The sequence below is a fragment of the Aspergillus oryzae genome, chromosome 2, assembly GCF_000184455.2.
Source record: "Aspergillus oryzae RIB40 DNA, chromosome 2".
Classification (NCBI taxonomy): domain Eukaryota; kingdom Fungi; phylum Ascomycota; class Eurotiomycetes; order Eurotiales; family Aspergillaceae; genus Aspergillus; species Aspergillus oryzae.
Genome location: NC_036436.1, coordinates 5,133,615 through 5,149,659, shown reverse-complemented (window position 1 = coordinate 5,149,659; position 16,045 = coordinate 5,133,615). Strand labels below are relative to the sequence as shown.

General features: G+C 49.2%; 5 protein-coding genes across 5 annotated transcripts; 4 read left to right on the top strand and 1 right to left on the bottom strand.

Moving 5' to 3' along the window:
• Positions 1 to 436: 436 nt before the first annotated feature.
• AO090003001119 (NRAMP family metal ion transporter) lies at positions 437 to 2,286 on the top strand (the record flags this gene model as incomplete). Its single annotated transcript, XM_001820161.1, has 3 exons — positions 437 to 1,081; positions 1,141 to 1,412; positions 1,473 to 2,286. The coding sequence occupies 3 exons, from the start codon at positions 437 to 439 to the stop codon at positions 2,284 to 2,286; spliced, it is 1,731 nt and encodes a 576-aa protein (XP_001820213.1).
• A 234-nt stretch (positions 2,287 to 2,520) lies between these two features.
• AO090003001118 (putative SNF7 family protein (Cta1)) lies at positions 2,521 to 3,252 on the bottom strand (the record flags this gene model as incomplete). The annotated part of the gene is made up of 2 exons (XM_001820160.1): positions 2,521 to 3,105; positions 3,187 to 3,252. The coding sequence occupies 2 exons, from the start codon at positions 3,250 to 3,252 to the stop codon at positions 2,521 to 2,523; spliced, it is 651 nt and encodes a 216-aa protein (XP_001820212.1).
• A 1,758-nt stretch (positions 3,253 to 5,010) lies between these two features.
• AO090003001117 (SAPS family protein) lies at positions 5,011 to 9,070 on the top strand (the record flags this gene model as incomplete). Its single annotated transcript, XM_023235179.1, has 4 exons — positions 5,011 to 5,676; positions 5,737 to 7,164; positions 7,218 to 7,895; positions 8,381 to 9,070. The coding sequence occupies 4 exons, from the start codon at positions 5,011 to 5,013 to the stop codon at positions 9,068 to 9,070; spliced, it is 3,462 nt and encodes a 1,153-aa protein (XP_023090222.1).
• Positions 9,071 to 10,083: 1,013 nt separating this feature from the next.
• Positions 10,084 to 12,341, top strand: AO090003001116 (SET domain protein; the record flags this gene model as incomplete). Its single annotated transcript, XM_001820158.3, has 3 exons — positions 10,084 to 10,718; positions 10,785 to 11,044; positions 11,095 to 12,341. The coding sequence occupies 3 exons, from the start codon at positions 10,084 to 10,086 to the stop codon at positions 12,339 to 12,341; spliced, it is 2,142 nt and encodes a 713-aa protein (XP_001820210.3).
• A 267-nt stretch (positions 12,342 to 12,608) lies between these two features.
• Positions 12,609 to 14,258, top strand: AO090003001115 (NADH-quinone oxidoreductase subunit NuoF; the record flags this gene model as incomplete). The annotated part of the gene is made up of 3 exons (XM_001820157.3): positions 12,609 to 12,869; positions 12,968 to 13,039; positions 13,101 to 14,258. 3 exons carry the CDS (start codon positions 12,609 to 12,611, stop codon positions 14,256 to 14,258), a joined length of 1,491 nt encoding a protein of 496 aa, XP_001820209.1.
• Between the last annotated feature and the right edge of the window lie 1,787 nt (positions 14,259 to 16,045).

The window sequence follows — 16,045 nt, the reverse complement described above, 5'->3', positions numbered from 1 at the left end:
GAGAATACCGTCTACCCTCTTGGACATGCTGAATAAGATAGACCCATTTCTCTCTTCACTCACCTGCCGAGAACAGGCCAGTACTAGTCAAGATGCCGTCATGGGCACAGATTGAACTTGTTCTACTTCTTTTCTGCTAGGGTACTCACACACTTCTTAATTGTGATTCTGCAGGTTTAATTGTTGAGGAACCAACTTGGCTAGGTTGTCCTCTTACTGCATGTACCCACTTTGTAGTGAATGTGTCGCACTGGGACTGGGACTACCGTAGCCGGGGAAATTCGGCCATTCGTTCCCGCACGTTACTCTTGATTTGGTTTCCGACGTGGTACTTACGATTTAGAATACATCACAAGTACTTCACGGAGAATTCTCTGCAGCTGACCACGTTGTCCCCTTCTTTATAGCTTACACGGACGCCTGGTTCACAACCACGATGAACTGCCCCTCGCGAACCGATGACACTTTGGAGCATCCGGGTTGGAACCAAAATCCATCCGACTTGAATGCAGACGTAACCACTCGCAACGACTTCAACGGTATTGCCAATTCCAAAGTGCATAGGAAACATGCTTCTGGTGTGGGAGCAGCAATGGGGGAAGGCATCGCGACTGTAGAGCCTCAACTACATGGTCGGGATCGAAACGATACCGAGTCCGAGAAGAAGATGCCTGGCGAAGTGGTCTCTGCAGCCTCTGGGTATCAAACACCCGAGAGGAACAGTAGATCACCTCGCCGCTCTCTTAAAACTTCTATCACAGCACCCTTTTCTCATATGGTGCAGAGTATCGTGAAATTCGCTCGCTTTGTGGGCCCCGGATTCTTGATCGCCGTAGCTTACATTGACCCGGGAAATTATGCGACTGATGTCGCTGCCGGTGCAGAATATCGATATGCTCTCTTGTTCATCGTTCTTGTCTCCAATCTCTTTGCCATATTCCTGCAATCGTTATGCATCAAGCTTGGTACGGTAACTGGGTTGAATCTGGCAGAGAACTGCAGAGAGCACCTTCCTCGATGGCTGGTATATATCCTCTACTTTCTTTCGGAGGCAGCCATTGTTGCAACGGATATTGCAGAGGTATGTTCTACTAAAGTTGACATATCTCCCGGAGGAAGTACTAATACAAGTCCCTATAGGTCGTTGGGTCTGCAATTGCACTCAACCTACTTTTGAAGATCCCCCTGGTGGCTGGATGTGCGATCACACTTGCTGATGTGCTTTTCATTCTCATCTTCTACAAACCTGATGGCAGTATGCTGGGTTTACGTTTGTTTGAATTCTTCGTCATGGGTTTGGTGTTAGGAGTCGTTGTTTGCTTCTGCATACAGCTCTCACTCATCAGGGACCAGTCAGTCGGGGATGTATTCAGGGGTTACTTGCCATCGTCTGCTATAGTAGAGTCTACAGGGTAAGTGGAATTGGTCGCCTACCGAGTGGTGTGCTTGACTAAAGGTGTTGGTTTCGACAGTTTATATCAAAGCTGTGGAATCCTCGGTGCTACAGTTATGCCTCATTCGATGTTTCTCGGCAGTGGTGTTGTCCAGTCGCGCCTGAAAGAGTTTGATGTAACTGAAGGCTACGTCGACCCGTCCGTTTGTTTAGGAAGCACCAACGGGGAGGTTGAATATAGACCTTCTCTTCATGCTATCCGAGGATGCTTAAAGTATTCCATCGTAGAACTTGCGTTGTCGCTTTTCACATTTGCTCTTTTCGTGAACAGTTCTATCTTGATCGTCGCAGGCGCTGCGCTATATGGAAACCCGGATGTTGGCGAGGCTGATCTCTGGGGTATCCACGATTTGCTTTCTACTTCTATTGCTCCAGCTGCTGGCCTCATTTTTGGACTGGCCCTGCTTCTCTCTGGAATATCAGCCGGGATTGTGTGCACGATGGCAGGACAGATGGTGAGTGAGGGTATGTTGAATTGGAGCATTAGACCTTGGCTCCGCAGATTGATCACTCGGTCTGTCAGCATAATACCCAGTATCGTCGTTGCAGGTGCCGTTGGCAGGAAAGGTCTAGATAAGACCCTTACTGCTAGTCAAGTGGTGTTGAGTGTGATTCTCCCCTTTGTGAGCGCCCCTTTGGTCTACTTTACCTGCCGCAACCGATATATGACCGTCCCATCCGATCGAGTTATGCACGGTGAAGACCAGACCCAAACCGAAGGGGTGAAAATGAAAAACAATCTCATTACCACTGTAATTGCAATCGTGATATGGTTGATTATTGCTGTCATGAATGTGGCTTTGCTTGTCTTAGTTGGTCTCGGCAAAGCCTAACGACCAATTGCAAAAACACACGCTGGGAAATCATATGGCTCAAAGGGAAAGAACAGGTAGACAGGAAGGAAAAGAAGTCATATACATGGCCATTATTAAGTTTGAACCGTAAAGCAACGAATGCCTTGAAATGGACGCCAAATTAAATCAATCTAAAGATGAATATGCAAAGATCCCGACTCCCATGCTCCCATGATGAAGAACTCCAACGACCTTGTATCTCCATGATCATCATTATCCTAGACCACTGGCAGGTTCCTTGACCTTGGTTTGCTCTGGGGGCTCATCAATGAACTGGGGTGGTGCCACCTCATCCTGGAGGAAACTAGGCATTGCGCTTTCACCCATGGAGTTCTCAAACATTGTCTCTTCTCCCAGCGCCTCCAATTCCGCATCGAGCTCCGCTTCATCCACGTCCTCAGGAACATCATATGCACGCGATATACTTTCCTGGATCTCGTTCCCGATGTCCATCAAGTCGGCCATCTCATCCTGCATCCGCTCAATCTGGTCTATATCGATCTTGCCGTATTGCTTCTTAAGGGTCTTGGTAGTCGTCTTCATAGCGTCCACAGTTGTCATCACATTCTTCAAGTTGTCCTGCATCATCCCAGCCTGTTCCATATTCCATGATTGCTGGGACAGCTGCTCCCGTTGGGCTTCGTATTGCTTCCGTCGCTGCAGCACCTTAAGCGCCTTTTGCCGGAGGGCATTTTTGCCTGGTCCGTCGCGCATCTTGGAGATTTTTGTTTGATAGGTAGACAGTTCTGAGTTGAGAGCTGCCAGTTTCACGTCTATGCTTGCAACACGATTGTCCACCTGCCAAAGAGCGGGATGTTAATCATGCGGGGCAACCACACCGGGGAAATGGGTAACAAACAAATAGTGCTTAGTACTTACATTTGCGATAGCGCCGTCAAGGGTGGGTTTGGGAGCATTACTCTTAGCTCCAAAAAGGCGATTCATTTTGATGGCTATTCAAAAGGAAAGGAGGTAGCGAGTTGCAAAAAGAGGTATTTCAGCGACTTAGCTGCGGAGGTGACTCTATCTCAGCAGTAGGAATGAAAGCTAACGTAATTTCTTAAGGTGGCGCTCCTTCTGTTGCTGCCTCAGGCAAACAAACCGGCTTCGAATACTAAGTGGTACTCTGTAGTCTACGGAGTATTAGCACTGGAGTAGCCTGTTTCATATGATTAACTGGCAACTCCATAGGTTTCAAGGATTCGCATCACCTGACAGGTGTCAGATCTGTTAGGCAGACGAGTAGCACGTGTGACCTTGGGGGAATTTGGTGCTTATTTGCCAAAGGAACATTACACTGAGAGGAATGAGGGTCACTGGATGAACAAGGCAAACTTACAGACGGTACTCATGGGTATCTCATCTTGGTACGGTAAGAATGAAAGTACCTGGTACTTACTATACGCACGGGCAGCTATGGCCAATGCGGGTATCCAGTACCCAGTACCTTACTCCATACCGGATACGTGATACAAGTTCTTACTTGCTGCAAGGTGGTCCCCAGCAACAATTAAAAGAGTCTCGTGCGTCTGCAGCTGAACAAACTACCTAAAACTACACCAGGACGCATGGACTGATCAAATTGTTGAAGAGTCAGTGACCTGAGAAAGAGTTTTAAGAGTAATAATGATCATTGTAAGATACTGTGGAGTAAGCTTAATAAGTTTCAAATAATTAAAACCCCCAGATCTGAAGCGCTCGGCTGCCTACTTTCTCTTTCTCTTGTTTCCTCCCCCCCTCCTCTCGCGTATTAAATGTGATTTTCCCCGCCGCCGCTTGTCGGGCTCGTTGGGTACTTTTCGCCCTGCCTTTGATTCAGCGAACTTCCAGGGATCAAAGTTGCCGGCCGATCCAGACGCAGCCGCCAGCGCACCACATCCAACGTGATTCCCCAGCGTCAGCCCGTCATCTTTGTCTTGCTATTTCGACCGTCAGTCCGCCTGTCTACCGGATTGATTGACTGATTGCTTGATTCATTGTTTTGATTGATCGATTGACGGATGGAGGTGACCCGAATCCTCCACCTTTACCCCCTCCAACTTGACGGACTGGTTTCGCCTACGCACATCATTCACTGTTTGTGCCTCTGACGAACTTAATTAGTCCGACCTTACTCCCTATAATCAGGAGTTTGTCGACTGTTTCCCTTCATTGTCACTCCCTTCGGTTCTGAAGGTATGTTTCTGGATTACTGATGACCCCTCGACGCATGTAGCGACTGCTTATCAGCGAGCCTGGATGTCCCCTAATTTGTCATTGTTGCTTTTTCCCTTCCCGGGCGGCCGTGACGTTGTTGAACCTCATATGCTTATTGCCGCCGGAAGTCATGGTCCTTCGACCTGGTGTTTTATGCTCTTAGCCCATGAGTTACGATTACTAACTTAGCTCTTCTGCACGTTTAGCGCTTGGTCGCTCCGACCGTGTTTTGTCTTGCCCACCATTGTCACCCTTTTCTATTCTGAGACGACTTGCATATTACGAACTTAACGTCTTTGGAAGCGATCAATCTACAGACATATTGCGCCGTGTATTCCTGATCATTGCGCTCCGCACGAGCATTCTAAATCGCCCTAGTCGCTCCCGCGGTTCTGTACCATATAGATCTTCCCATCACGATACCTCGGCGAAGAAAAACCGCCCCAAAAGTGCTTGTGATACGTTGTTCCTTTCCATGAATCTGTTCGTCCAGTTATATAATCCAACATGTTTTGGCGCTTTGGTGGATATGCAAGTATCTCCTCAATTGATACCCTTCTTGACAAGCCTGATGTCAGCCTTGAAGAGTTACTGGATGAGTCGGAGCTGATTCAGGAGCTTAAACAACATAATACGAAGCTCATAGAGTATTTACGAGATGATAATGTCTTGAAACGCCTTATGGACCATGTTACCGCCCCTAGCCTAGTGAACGATGATGATGATGAGGATGATGTCAATGACACTAATGGGAATAAGGATACTACCACGGAGGAAGAAAAGCGGGGAGATCCGTTGAAGGATATCTTGGATCCTGAAGACTTAGAAAGAGCAGAGAAGGAACGGCTCAAGCGTGCATACGTCGCTTGCGAGATTCTCTCCGCTGAAGTATGGTCGATATTGGACTCTATCATGCTGAACCCTGATCATCTCCGAGACTTCTGGGGTTTTCTGCGAAGATCGCCGCCTCTAGACTCTCTTCAAGCGAGCTATTTCACTAAAGTGAATGAGACACTCTTTGACAGGAAAACTAGCGAGATGCTGGATTTCCTCAAATCTCTGGAAGGAATTATCCCAGCGATCCTGCAGCACATTGATAACCCTATGGTCATGGACCTTTTGCTTAAGATCATCAGTCTCGAGAAGGTAGAAGGTGGCCAAGGTATCGTCGACGTAAGTTCATAGTGGAAAAGCCCACCCTAGACTTTCCCATTGCTGACGCGCAGTTCACAGTGGCTCAAAACACAAGACCTGATACCTAAGCTTCTTTCATTCTTATCTTCGGATTGGCCAGCCTCGGTTCAAACTTCGGCCGGCGATTTTCTCAAAGCTATAATCACTATATCCGCGAACGCAACGCAGAATGATCAGACCTGCATTGGCCCTAACAGTTTGACGCGTCAGTTGGTTTCCAAACCTTGTGTGGAAAGCCTCATCAAGGCTATGCTACAGGGTGGCAACCCTTTAACTGTGGGCGTGGGTATTGTCATTGAGGTCATCCGCAAGAATAACTCTGACTATGATCCGGACACTATCAATAGCCCTGACTCGCTACCCACCACATACGACCCTATCTATCTCGGTAACCTCCTTCGAATCTTCGCTAAGCACATCCCCGACTTTATGAAGTTGATTCAAAGTTCGAAGCACACTGTTAAGGATGGTGAGAAACTTAAGAGCGTAGATAGGGGCAAATTAAGTTCAGCTTGGGGGGCGAAGATCGAACCATTAGGTTTCGACCGATTTAAGACTTGCGAACTGATGGCTGAGCTGCTACACTGCAGTAACATGGCTCTCTTGAACCAACCCGGGAGCGAGGAGTATGTACAACAGCGGGATGCTGAACGCGAAAAGTTATTACGAGAGGGCGCTTTCAACGCAAACAGAGAAGAGACCTCCGCTTTCGATGGTAATGACTCTACGGTGGATTTTGTCAATGGGTCAATGGTTGGGTATGGCTCTCCCGAGGACTCTAGAGTTTTTGAGGTCGCGAATACAGGTGAGGATGGATTCGAAGATGTTAGCTCATCGGGTGTCCTTGCCGATAAGGAGAAAGATACTGCTGAATCCAAGGACACCTCTGGCCAAGAAGTGCAATCCCAGCGCATACCCTCGTCAGAACTACAGGGCTCTGCACCAGCAGAGGAACAAGGGTCCGGTGTGCCAGTACACAAAGATGAAGACCAGAAAGATGCAACAAACGATGAGACCATGCAAACGCATCCTCCTTCTTCAGACCCAATGTCTCCTACTGCATTGGGAATAACTGATCGGGTCAGAGAGGTGACACTCGACACTAATCAAACCGCGAACGATAACAGATCATCTACAGACGCAGCACCTAGGGAGTCTCCGGTTGCTTTGGAAGATAATCAAGAACAGGAAACTACTCCAACTTCTTCCGTGTCGGAGTCTGTTCCACCTCCTCTCTTTGCTTCCAAACAACAGAATCAGCAACCAGGCTCACAGAACCCTGAAACTGCTGGAAAGGCCCGTGATGCTTCAAGCCCCACTAACTCTGCTGCAGAGGTACAAACAACTGAGGGTGAACCACGAAAACAGTTGCACCCAGACATTCAACTTGACCCCAACGGTCAGCCTGTTGTAGGGGATTATCTCAAGCTGATGTTTGTGGAGAATCGAGTTGTACCTACTATTTTGGTAAGTGTTGCGCCAAAAGGCAGTTATCCTCCATTACTAACCTTGCACGCCAGGGCTTCTTCTTCCGATTCCCGTGGAACAACTTCCTTCACAATGTTGTATACGACGTTATACAGCAAGTGTTTAATGGACCCATGGAACGTGGTTATAACCGCGTCTTGGCGGTTGACGTCTTCGAAACTGGGCGGATAACCCAGGAGATTGTAGAAGGACAGAAGCGGAGTGATGAAACGCAGCGGACCAAGCAGATCAGACTTGGCTACATGGGCCATTTAACCCTGATCGCAGAGGAGGTTGTCAAGTTCAGCGAGCGACACCCACCTGAATTGCTTTCTCCAACTGTTATGGAGAACGTCTTAAACCCAGAGTGGATAGACTATGTCGAGCAAACGCTTTCGGAGACTAGAGAGCGCGATAATGCCATTCTTGGTGGGGTACGCCCGGACATGTCCATTGGACACCGCCAGGGCATGCTTAACTCGGGTCAAAGCATGACTGGCTCATCGGCTCTTGCAGATGCTGGGTTAAACGGGGCGACTGGAGGATCTACTTTCCAGGGCTTTGACATGATGAGTCAAGGAAGTGTCTCTGGCGGGGCTTTCGGTCTCAGCGGTGGAGGCAGTTCTCTCCTAAGCGGGTTTGCCAGCTCAAGTGACGACGAGGATGAAGACATGGAAGATCAGGATGACAGAAACCTCGCTGATCAATCTGCCGAAGGCGGTTCTGAAAATGTGGGTGATGATTTCTTTAGTGACGTCGATATGCGGGATTATTAAGTCTTGGAATTCATCTTCGCCTTCCCCCTTTGATTCTCTTCTTGTATACATTGTTGCATCTTGTTTTGCCTTTTCCCCAACTGTTCTATGTGAACCAGCTGCAGAGGGTCAGCGCATGATGGATGACGGGAATAGTGGTGGTTACATGAGGGCCATGCACATAACGCGCTTGGCTTGGAGCACTTTTCATTCAAGTATGAAGTCATTCAAGAAAAACCGCAACTCCCAAGGGTCATGTGACGTTTTGTTCGATGCCAAACAGTTTCTACGAGTTTTAGAAGTAGTCTTCTGGCTTTCAGCTTAGACGTCGACTCCTTCGTTTTTGTACACCATTGTCCCTTTCTCCGCAGTATCCTTGTGCTTTTATAGTTCCCGCATACACTTTACATGTTTAATGTATGCTTGATGTTGCAGTTTCACTAACCCAATCTCGATCACAGACATCTACTAATTCCACAAGTCAACCTATTCCGATTCTGCCTCCTCCTCCGGCTCCTCTTAGTCTCGGCCCCTCTCGCGCACGGCGGCAGCTAGCTGCGCGACTCGCCGCTCAAAAGCAGCAGGCGGCTGAAGGCACTGAGGAGAATGGCGGCGAAGAGAAGGCGCAAACGAACGCACACGAGAGTTCCCAGTGGCCTGCCAATCCGTTTGTAGTTGCTGGTGTAGATGACGATGGCGACGGTGGGGGCTCCCCTTCCAATGCCTTTCCCTCAACAGATTTTCCGTCAGCGAACAAGGACGAGCCTTTCTCGTCACCTACATTCCCCGATTCAGGATTCAGTCCGCCTGACTCTTTCTCAACCAATTCATCAGAGGACGACGTCGACGGCAGAAGTGAGGGTTTGAGACGCAAAGAACGTATCCCTCTCGAGGTAGACGATGATGATGATGACGACATGGGCGAAATGGTGGGTCCATCTGGCGGGACCGACATGATGGACTCGGACGAAGAAGACGAAGCTATTATGAACGAATCCTTAGGCTACCCGGATCTTGGACCTGGACGATATAAGAGCTTCCAACGATCTCGCTTTGGGGTCTCCCCTTTTGGTGATGACGATCAGAATGACAGCAGTGATGGTGAAGACGATGGACTGGTGGAAATCCTAGTTCCAGGGAAGAAGTCTTGAGTGACACCGTGATCGTGAAGTCATTCTAAGCCTTGGGGCCAGCCGTTGATTGAAGTGTTGGAGGGGTCGTGTTTGGCAACCTGGCGAAACGAGTCCTCCGAAAAATTGTACACTACTGACTGCATAGCGCTTACAGACTCTAGCACGTTGAGAAGACTTAGCGTTGGTTAGACTGCTGTGACTTCTGGCTGGAGCATTTGGGATTCGCTACTAGAGGTTGGGTAACATTGGGTTTTCTGTCCTGCAGTGTTTCCGAAAAGAAGCATCGGTCTCTTGCGGAATGGTGATTTCTTTGTCTTTATTTTCTTCGTCTTTTTTTTCCCTTTTTCTTGGGACGCTTCGTTGGCGTTTTGTTTGTTGTTGACATCTATCTGTGTCTTTGGTGGGAGGATTCTTTTTCAGCAGAGACGTGCACTGTACGATATTGAGTTAGAAGCATTGATTTCAATTCCCACGGTTTCCATGTTAAGTAGTCCTAGTAGTATTTTACTGGATTGTACGTATAAAAACTTATCAATACTGCTCTTCGGGTAAAAGTGGGACACCGCATTCGAACATTTATCTGCCCCTCCTCTTGAATATCAGAAACCGCCCAACTCTCCAGCAACCTTAAAAATCACCACAGGTTAAGTAGGGGGACGCCTGTGTCTTATCCCGGAAGAACTCAGAATGTCTGACACATCAGCCCTAGGCGCGGCTGCCCAAGGGTAAGCTTCCAGAAGTCTTTTCTTTCTATTTTTCCCTTTTTCCTTACCGCGATACCCCAAGCCATCTATCGCGAAGTAACTTATGACCCGGCGGATCGAAGTTGCTGAAAAGGATTTATTTAGCCAAAAAAAAAAAAAAAAAAAAAAAAAAAAAAAAAAAAAAGAGGAAAAAAGGAAAAAAACAGTAACTTGGCTTTACCACTATTACTCCTGGGTTCAAACTGTACTTAGCGCTTTCAAACCTCTCTCGAATCCTAACCCCGCCTCAATTATGTGGCTATTTGTCATATATCGTTTTTCTGCTTCATGCCTGTCAATTTCCCGCCACTATTGACCTGCCCGGCTTACATGGCATCGTGTCTGACTCGGTATAGGCCCAACAATGACAGCAGTTTGGAACATTATACCGCACTGTTGGATTGGATGGTCAGCAAGGGTGGTCAGCTTCACGAAAGCGTTGAAATAGCCAAGGATGAACGGCGCGGCGTGCATCTCCAGGTTAAGAATGACTGGAAAGATGGTGTTCCCAGTAATACCCATATCATCAAAACGCCTCTGACTTCCACAATGTCGTATTTCAATGTTATCGGCTACAGTTTCAACACAGATGATGGAAGTTTCATTTCTTTCCCTGAGCACGGAGTCCATTTCCCTCGCGGATTTGCGGAAGCGGTGGGACAGGAAGAATCATCAATCTTTTTTTTGATGGGGCAGTACCTCCAGGGAAAGGAGGGTTTCTGGTACCCGTATATCAGGACGCTTCCTCAGCCTGGTGCTTTGACCACTCCTCTCTACTATGAAGGAGATGACCTGGAATGGCTGGAAGGCACAAGTCTATCCCCAGCGAGACAACAGAAAGCCAATTTACTAAAGGAGAAGTATGGAACTGTATACACTGAGCTCTGTAAGGCTGGGTTCGATGGTGCTGAGAAGTACACTTGGTAAGTAATAAGCCACAACTGTGTCTGCTCATGGCCAACGGCACGGAGTTGACGAATCTCATATAGGGATCTTTATCTTTGGGCGTCGACCATCTTTGTTTCGCGGGCGTTCTCCGCTAAAGTGCTCTCTGGTGTGATTCCCGATACACAGCTCCCTGAGGAAAACGTTTCTGTGCTCCTACCCTTCATTGACATTCTAAATCATCGTCCACTTGCAAAGGTAGAGTGGCGCGCTGGCAAGGGGAATGTTGCATTTTTAGTCCTGGAAGACGTCGCCGCCGGTCAGGAGATTTCAAACAATTACGGGCCCCGAAATAATGAGCAGTGTAAGTGTTACATTATAGGTGGCCTGTGTGGGTAGCTAACTCTTTGCTAGTAATGATGAATTATGGCTTTTGCCTTCCGAATAATCCTTGTGACTATCGTATTGTCAGCTTACGAGCACCACCTGGCAGTCCACTTCAGATGGCAAGATCTCAGCAGCTACAGATGTTCCCGGGACTGGCTAAAGAGACGGATGATCCGTACTACGTTTTTAATGTCTTTTACCCTCTTCTTGCTCCTGATACGCCGATGGAGCATTCGATCTTCTCCCCGGCACTTTTCGACGCTGTCTCGATATTGGCAGCTAACAATAGGGAATTGGAGACTCTTGAAGTCACGGAGCAAAGCATCCGAATCCCAGACACTTACGGGAACTCGCGAACCACTCTTGCCGCCCTCAGCCAGATCATCATCGAGTTGATCACACATATTGTAAAGTTAAGATCTTCAGCGGCCGACCTACAGAACCCTGGTAATCTCAAGCAGACCCATGCAAAAATCTATCGCGACAGTCAAATCATGCTGTCCGAAACGGCTTTGGTCATTGCAGCATGGACTCTAAACCGGGCGCGACAGCACAACTTTGGAGGAAGCTGGGAGGAGACAAAACAGCTTCTCGGTTCCCATATGGTCCGTGTGCCTCCAGGAAAGTTCCCAGAGGAAATACGGTCTCGGATACAGGTGCGCATTCTCGAGCGCCAGTCAGTTCTTGCAAACAATGGAGAGCTATTTGTGTTGGATGACTTGCCCGAAATACTTCCCGTTGAGATGCAACAACCCTGCAAAGCGTGCTTACAGGGCGTCACTCAGAACGCTGGAAGGGCTATCCCGATGCTGAGGGGAAGCCTTGAAACATCCCCCTTTGCCTTCCCGATGTTCCTCTGCTTTATCAGAGCGGCTCACACCGCTGGAGAATCTAACAGTGAGACAGTTTCTCTTTCATCTCGACTCAGTAAATGGGCCAGATGCCTTCTCGAGAACTACCCAGCTCCTCCTGAAGATGTACTATGGGCGCTCGAAGATGAGGATGATGAGCAGTTGCTGGACATGTTTGATAACGTGCTTGAGGGAATGAAAACACGGAACGGTGCTATCTTCTCCGACTTGGAGAAATTCACAGGAGAATGGCAGGGAGATAACTGGTGGCTTTCTCCTAACTGGCTCCGATGGGCATGGATGATTACGGAGCAAGAAAGCGTGCAGGTACCAGAGGAACCGCTGGCTTTGTTGGCCGCAGAGCAGCCCGGGCAAGGACAAGTGATGCTCTCTACGGCGCCATGTCTGTATATCCCGCAGTAGAAGGGAGCGTGTACATTTGGTGTGTATAGTTGAGGTTATACAATGTAAAACAATAATGATTAGTAATACATATCGATGGATATCTGACTCAGCACATACCACGTGACTTAATCGGGGCCAATCAGCGACGGGCGAAAGGCGGATATTCAGCAAGCGCAGGAATTGCCGCGCCCGTGAAGCTCAACGACAGCGAGTCTCCATCATTGAACCCTTTCCACTCCTCCCTCTCCCCCGAATCTCCCCGCAGCCATTGGGCCAGCTATCACAATGATATCTCGAGCGGCGGCTCCCTCGTCTTCCTCCCTCGCCAACCTTTCCTCCCGCTCCCTCCGAGTCCAGGGCCAGGCTGCCCGCACCTTCGCGACCGTCCAGGACAACGCCCCCCCAGTACGGCATCATGGCGGTCTGCAGGACCAGGACCGGATTTTCACAAACCTTTACGGACACCATGGCGCCGATCTGAAGTCGGCAATGAAGTACGGTGATTGGCATAGGACCAAGGATATTGTTCTGAAGGGCGATGACTGGGTAGGCGTTCGCCCATTTGCCATGGACCATCATCCTGTGGCGTGTTCTATCTCGGATTGGTTCAATGCTAATGCAGGCTCGTTGTTGTCAAATTATAGCTTATCTCGGAACTCAAAGCTTCTGGTCTTCGTGGTCGTGGTGGTGCTGGTTTCCCCTCAGGATTGAAATACGTAAGTACTGATCGAGAGACGGTTCCGGACCCCTAGGGTCTAACATACAATGACCCTTTAGTCTTTCATGAACTTCAAGGACTGGGATAAGGACCCCAGACCCCGTTATCTGGTCGTCAATGCCGATGAGGGTGAGCCCGGAACCTGCAAGGACCGTGAGATTATGCGCAAGGACCCCCAGAAGCTCATTGAAGGCTGTCTCGTTGTCGGTCGTGCGATGAACGCCAACGCTGCCTACATCTACATCCGTGGCGAGTTCTACCATGAAGCTACCGTCCTCCAGCGGGCCATCAACGAGGCCTATGAGGCTGGTCTGATCGGCAAGAACGCCTGCGGAACCGGTTACGATTTCGACGTCTACATCCACCGTGGTATGGGTGCTTATGTTTGTGGTGAGGAAACCTCTTTGATCGAGTCCATCGAGGGTAAAGCCGGCAAGCCTCGTCTTAAGCCCCCATTCCCTGCTGCTGTCGGTCTGTTCGGCTGCCCCAGTACCGTCACCAATGTTGAGACCGTCGCTGTGACCCCCACTATCATGCGTCGTGGTGCCAGCTGGTTCTCCTCATTCGGTCGTGAGCGCAACGCTGGTACCAAGCTGTACTGTATTTCCGGCCACGTCAACAACCCCGTTACCGTCGAGGAGGAGATGTCCATCCCTCTTCGTGAGCTGATCGATCGTCACTGCGGTGGTGTCCGCGGTGGCTGGGACAACCTCCTGGCTGTCATTCCCGGTGGTTCCTCGACCCCTGTCATCCCCAAGTCTGTCTGTGATGACCAGCTCATGGATTTCGACGCTCTCAAGGACAGCCAGAGCGGTCTCGGTACCGCCGCCGTGATCGTCATGGACAAGTCCACCGACATTGTCCGCGCCATCTCCCGTCTGTCTAGCTTCTACAGGCACGAGAGTTGCGGTCAGTGCACTCCTTGCCGTGAGGGAAGCAAGTGGACCCAGCAGATTATGCAGCGTATGGAGACTGGCCAGGCCCGTGAGCGTGAAATCGACATGCTCCAGGAGCTGACCAAGCAGGTCGAGGGCCACACCATTTGTGCTCTGGGTGAGGCCTTTGCCTGGCCCATCCAGGGTCTCATCCGTCACTTCCGCCCCGAACTAGAGGCTAAAATCAGGGAGCATGCTCAGGAGCTCGGACAGGCCCCTTATGCCGGTGGCTGGCACCCTAACAGCAGGGCCGAGGGCAAGCTGATTTCCCCGGGCATGTAAACTATCATTCCGCTTTTTGTAGACTGATGATAGGATGATTGGGGGGAAATAATCAAACCTGTTTCTCTAGATAAAGATGGTTGAGCAGGAGTATTCTCTTTTTTTCATGTTCAGTTTAGGATTTCCAATCATGTACAGTTCCCGCTAGCAATCATACTATTTTCTTTTGTTAAACCCCTGAAGGGCACAATACCTCTCTCTACAAGCATAAATGCAGAAGAAAATACTCATTAACAATACTCGTAATGCATCCCCACTATAACCCCCACCATAGTGTGAATACTGCTAAGAGGACCGTCCATGACTTCATCAAAACAGACCAACAAGAGAGCTAAACCCAAACAAGGCAGCGACGGTACCCCAAACCACCGGCAGAATAATTTGAAAGTTTCCTCAAACAAGTCCCTGGACATGATGAGGTGTCACTAGGGTGGTTTTATTCATAGGCCGTATTCAATGGAGTTAGGCTAGGCTCACTTGGGTTTGGCTCTTTTTGCACTATACTTGACTTTTGTTGTTTAGGGTATAGAACTCGGACCTGGATGGATGTTTTTCGTAGTGTGAGACACTTGATTTTTTTTGTGGGTTCCGGTGCTATTTAATCTTGAAAGGAATACCAATTATCTTTGTCCTAGAACTATGTGGTATAGCGACATACTGGGGCTGTTCCGTCTAATTTCAAGGCGGATAGAGGGTCATGGAACGCAACTGATAGAGAGATATTGAGAGTGATATAGAATAGTTTGGAGACTTATTAGATGCATTTCACATACTGACACACTGTCGTAAAGTACCTAACACACACAGAAATCATGAAGTACCACGAAAGGGCTGCAGAATGCGGAACCCAAGAAGGATTGTAACGGGGGAAGAATTTACACTAAGTTACAGGGATGACAAGTAAAGAAACGCGGCATAAACGAAAAGAAAGAGAAAAGACGCTTAATAGGCACCCGCCATGATGATACCGTAATACCGTCGACTCAATTCGGCGGTTTGCATGATTCGCGCATCGCCCGTCAAAGGTAAACTGAGCACGCTAGAAAACTCGACCGCCTACGAAAACATAATAAGTTAGTATACCTTCAAACGACGTCGAGCGAGAAGCGAGGATATGTAAACTCACCTTGCTATCTTCGTGCGCTGTCCAGCTAGCAATCGCCCGGCTCATTTCCTTGAAAGCTACACGTTCCTCCAATCCCTCGACGCCCGATCCTTGGCTGATCTGACTACCCATCGCAACCAGCGCATTCACTAAGCGATTCAACCTAGTGGGATCCCGCTTGCCGCTCTTTGCTGTCGCTAAGCGCAGGAAGTCCTCGTATACACCGCCACCATTGGTCCATCCTCTGACCTTGCGCTCGGGGGCCTCGCCGAAACCCGACACCAAGGTCTCCAATGTTGCGTAGTCACGTTCGATAACGGCGGTTGGACCGACAATGCGGCAGAAAGTGGCATGCGCATCGTTCCAATTCTTACCACGGACAAGGCATTCCACCTCGCGGGCGGCGTCTCCGGTATCCCGAGCGTGAAGTGCCTTGGCAACCCAGATCCATCCTTCTGGGATCTGCAGGTCTGTCGTGAGATAGTGCCAGGTAGTATCTGGGGCTCCCTCAGCAGTGGTTTGGTCAGGCAGCCGCGAAGCGAACCTCGCTAGGGTCTCTTTCACGGCACGCTCACGATCTCCAGGTCGCGAAAGGTGGAGTAAGACGAATAGAGCCCGGTCGAGCTGGTCACTACGACTGAGCTCCCAGGCATAGTCGCATACCATTTGATCCACTCGGAAA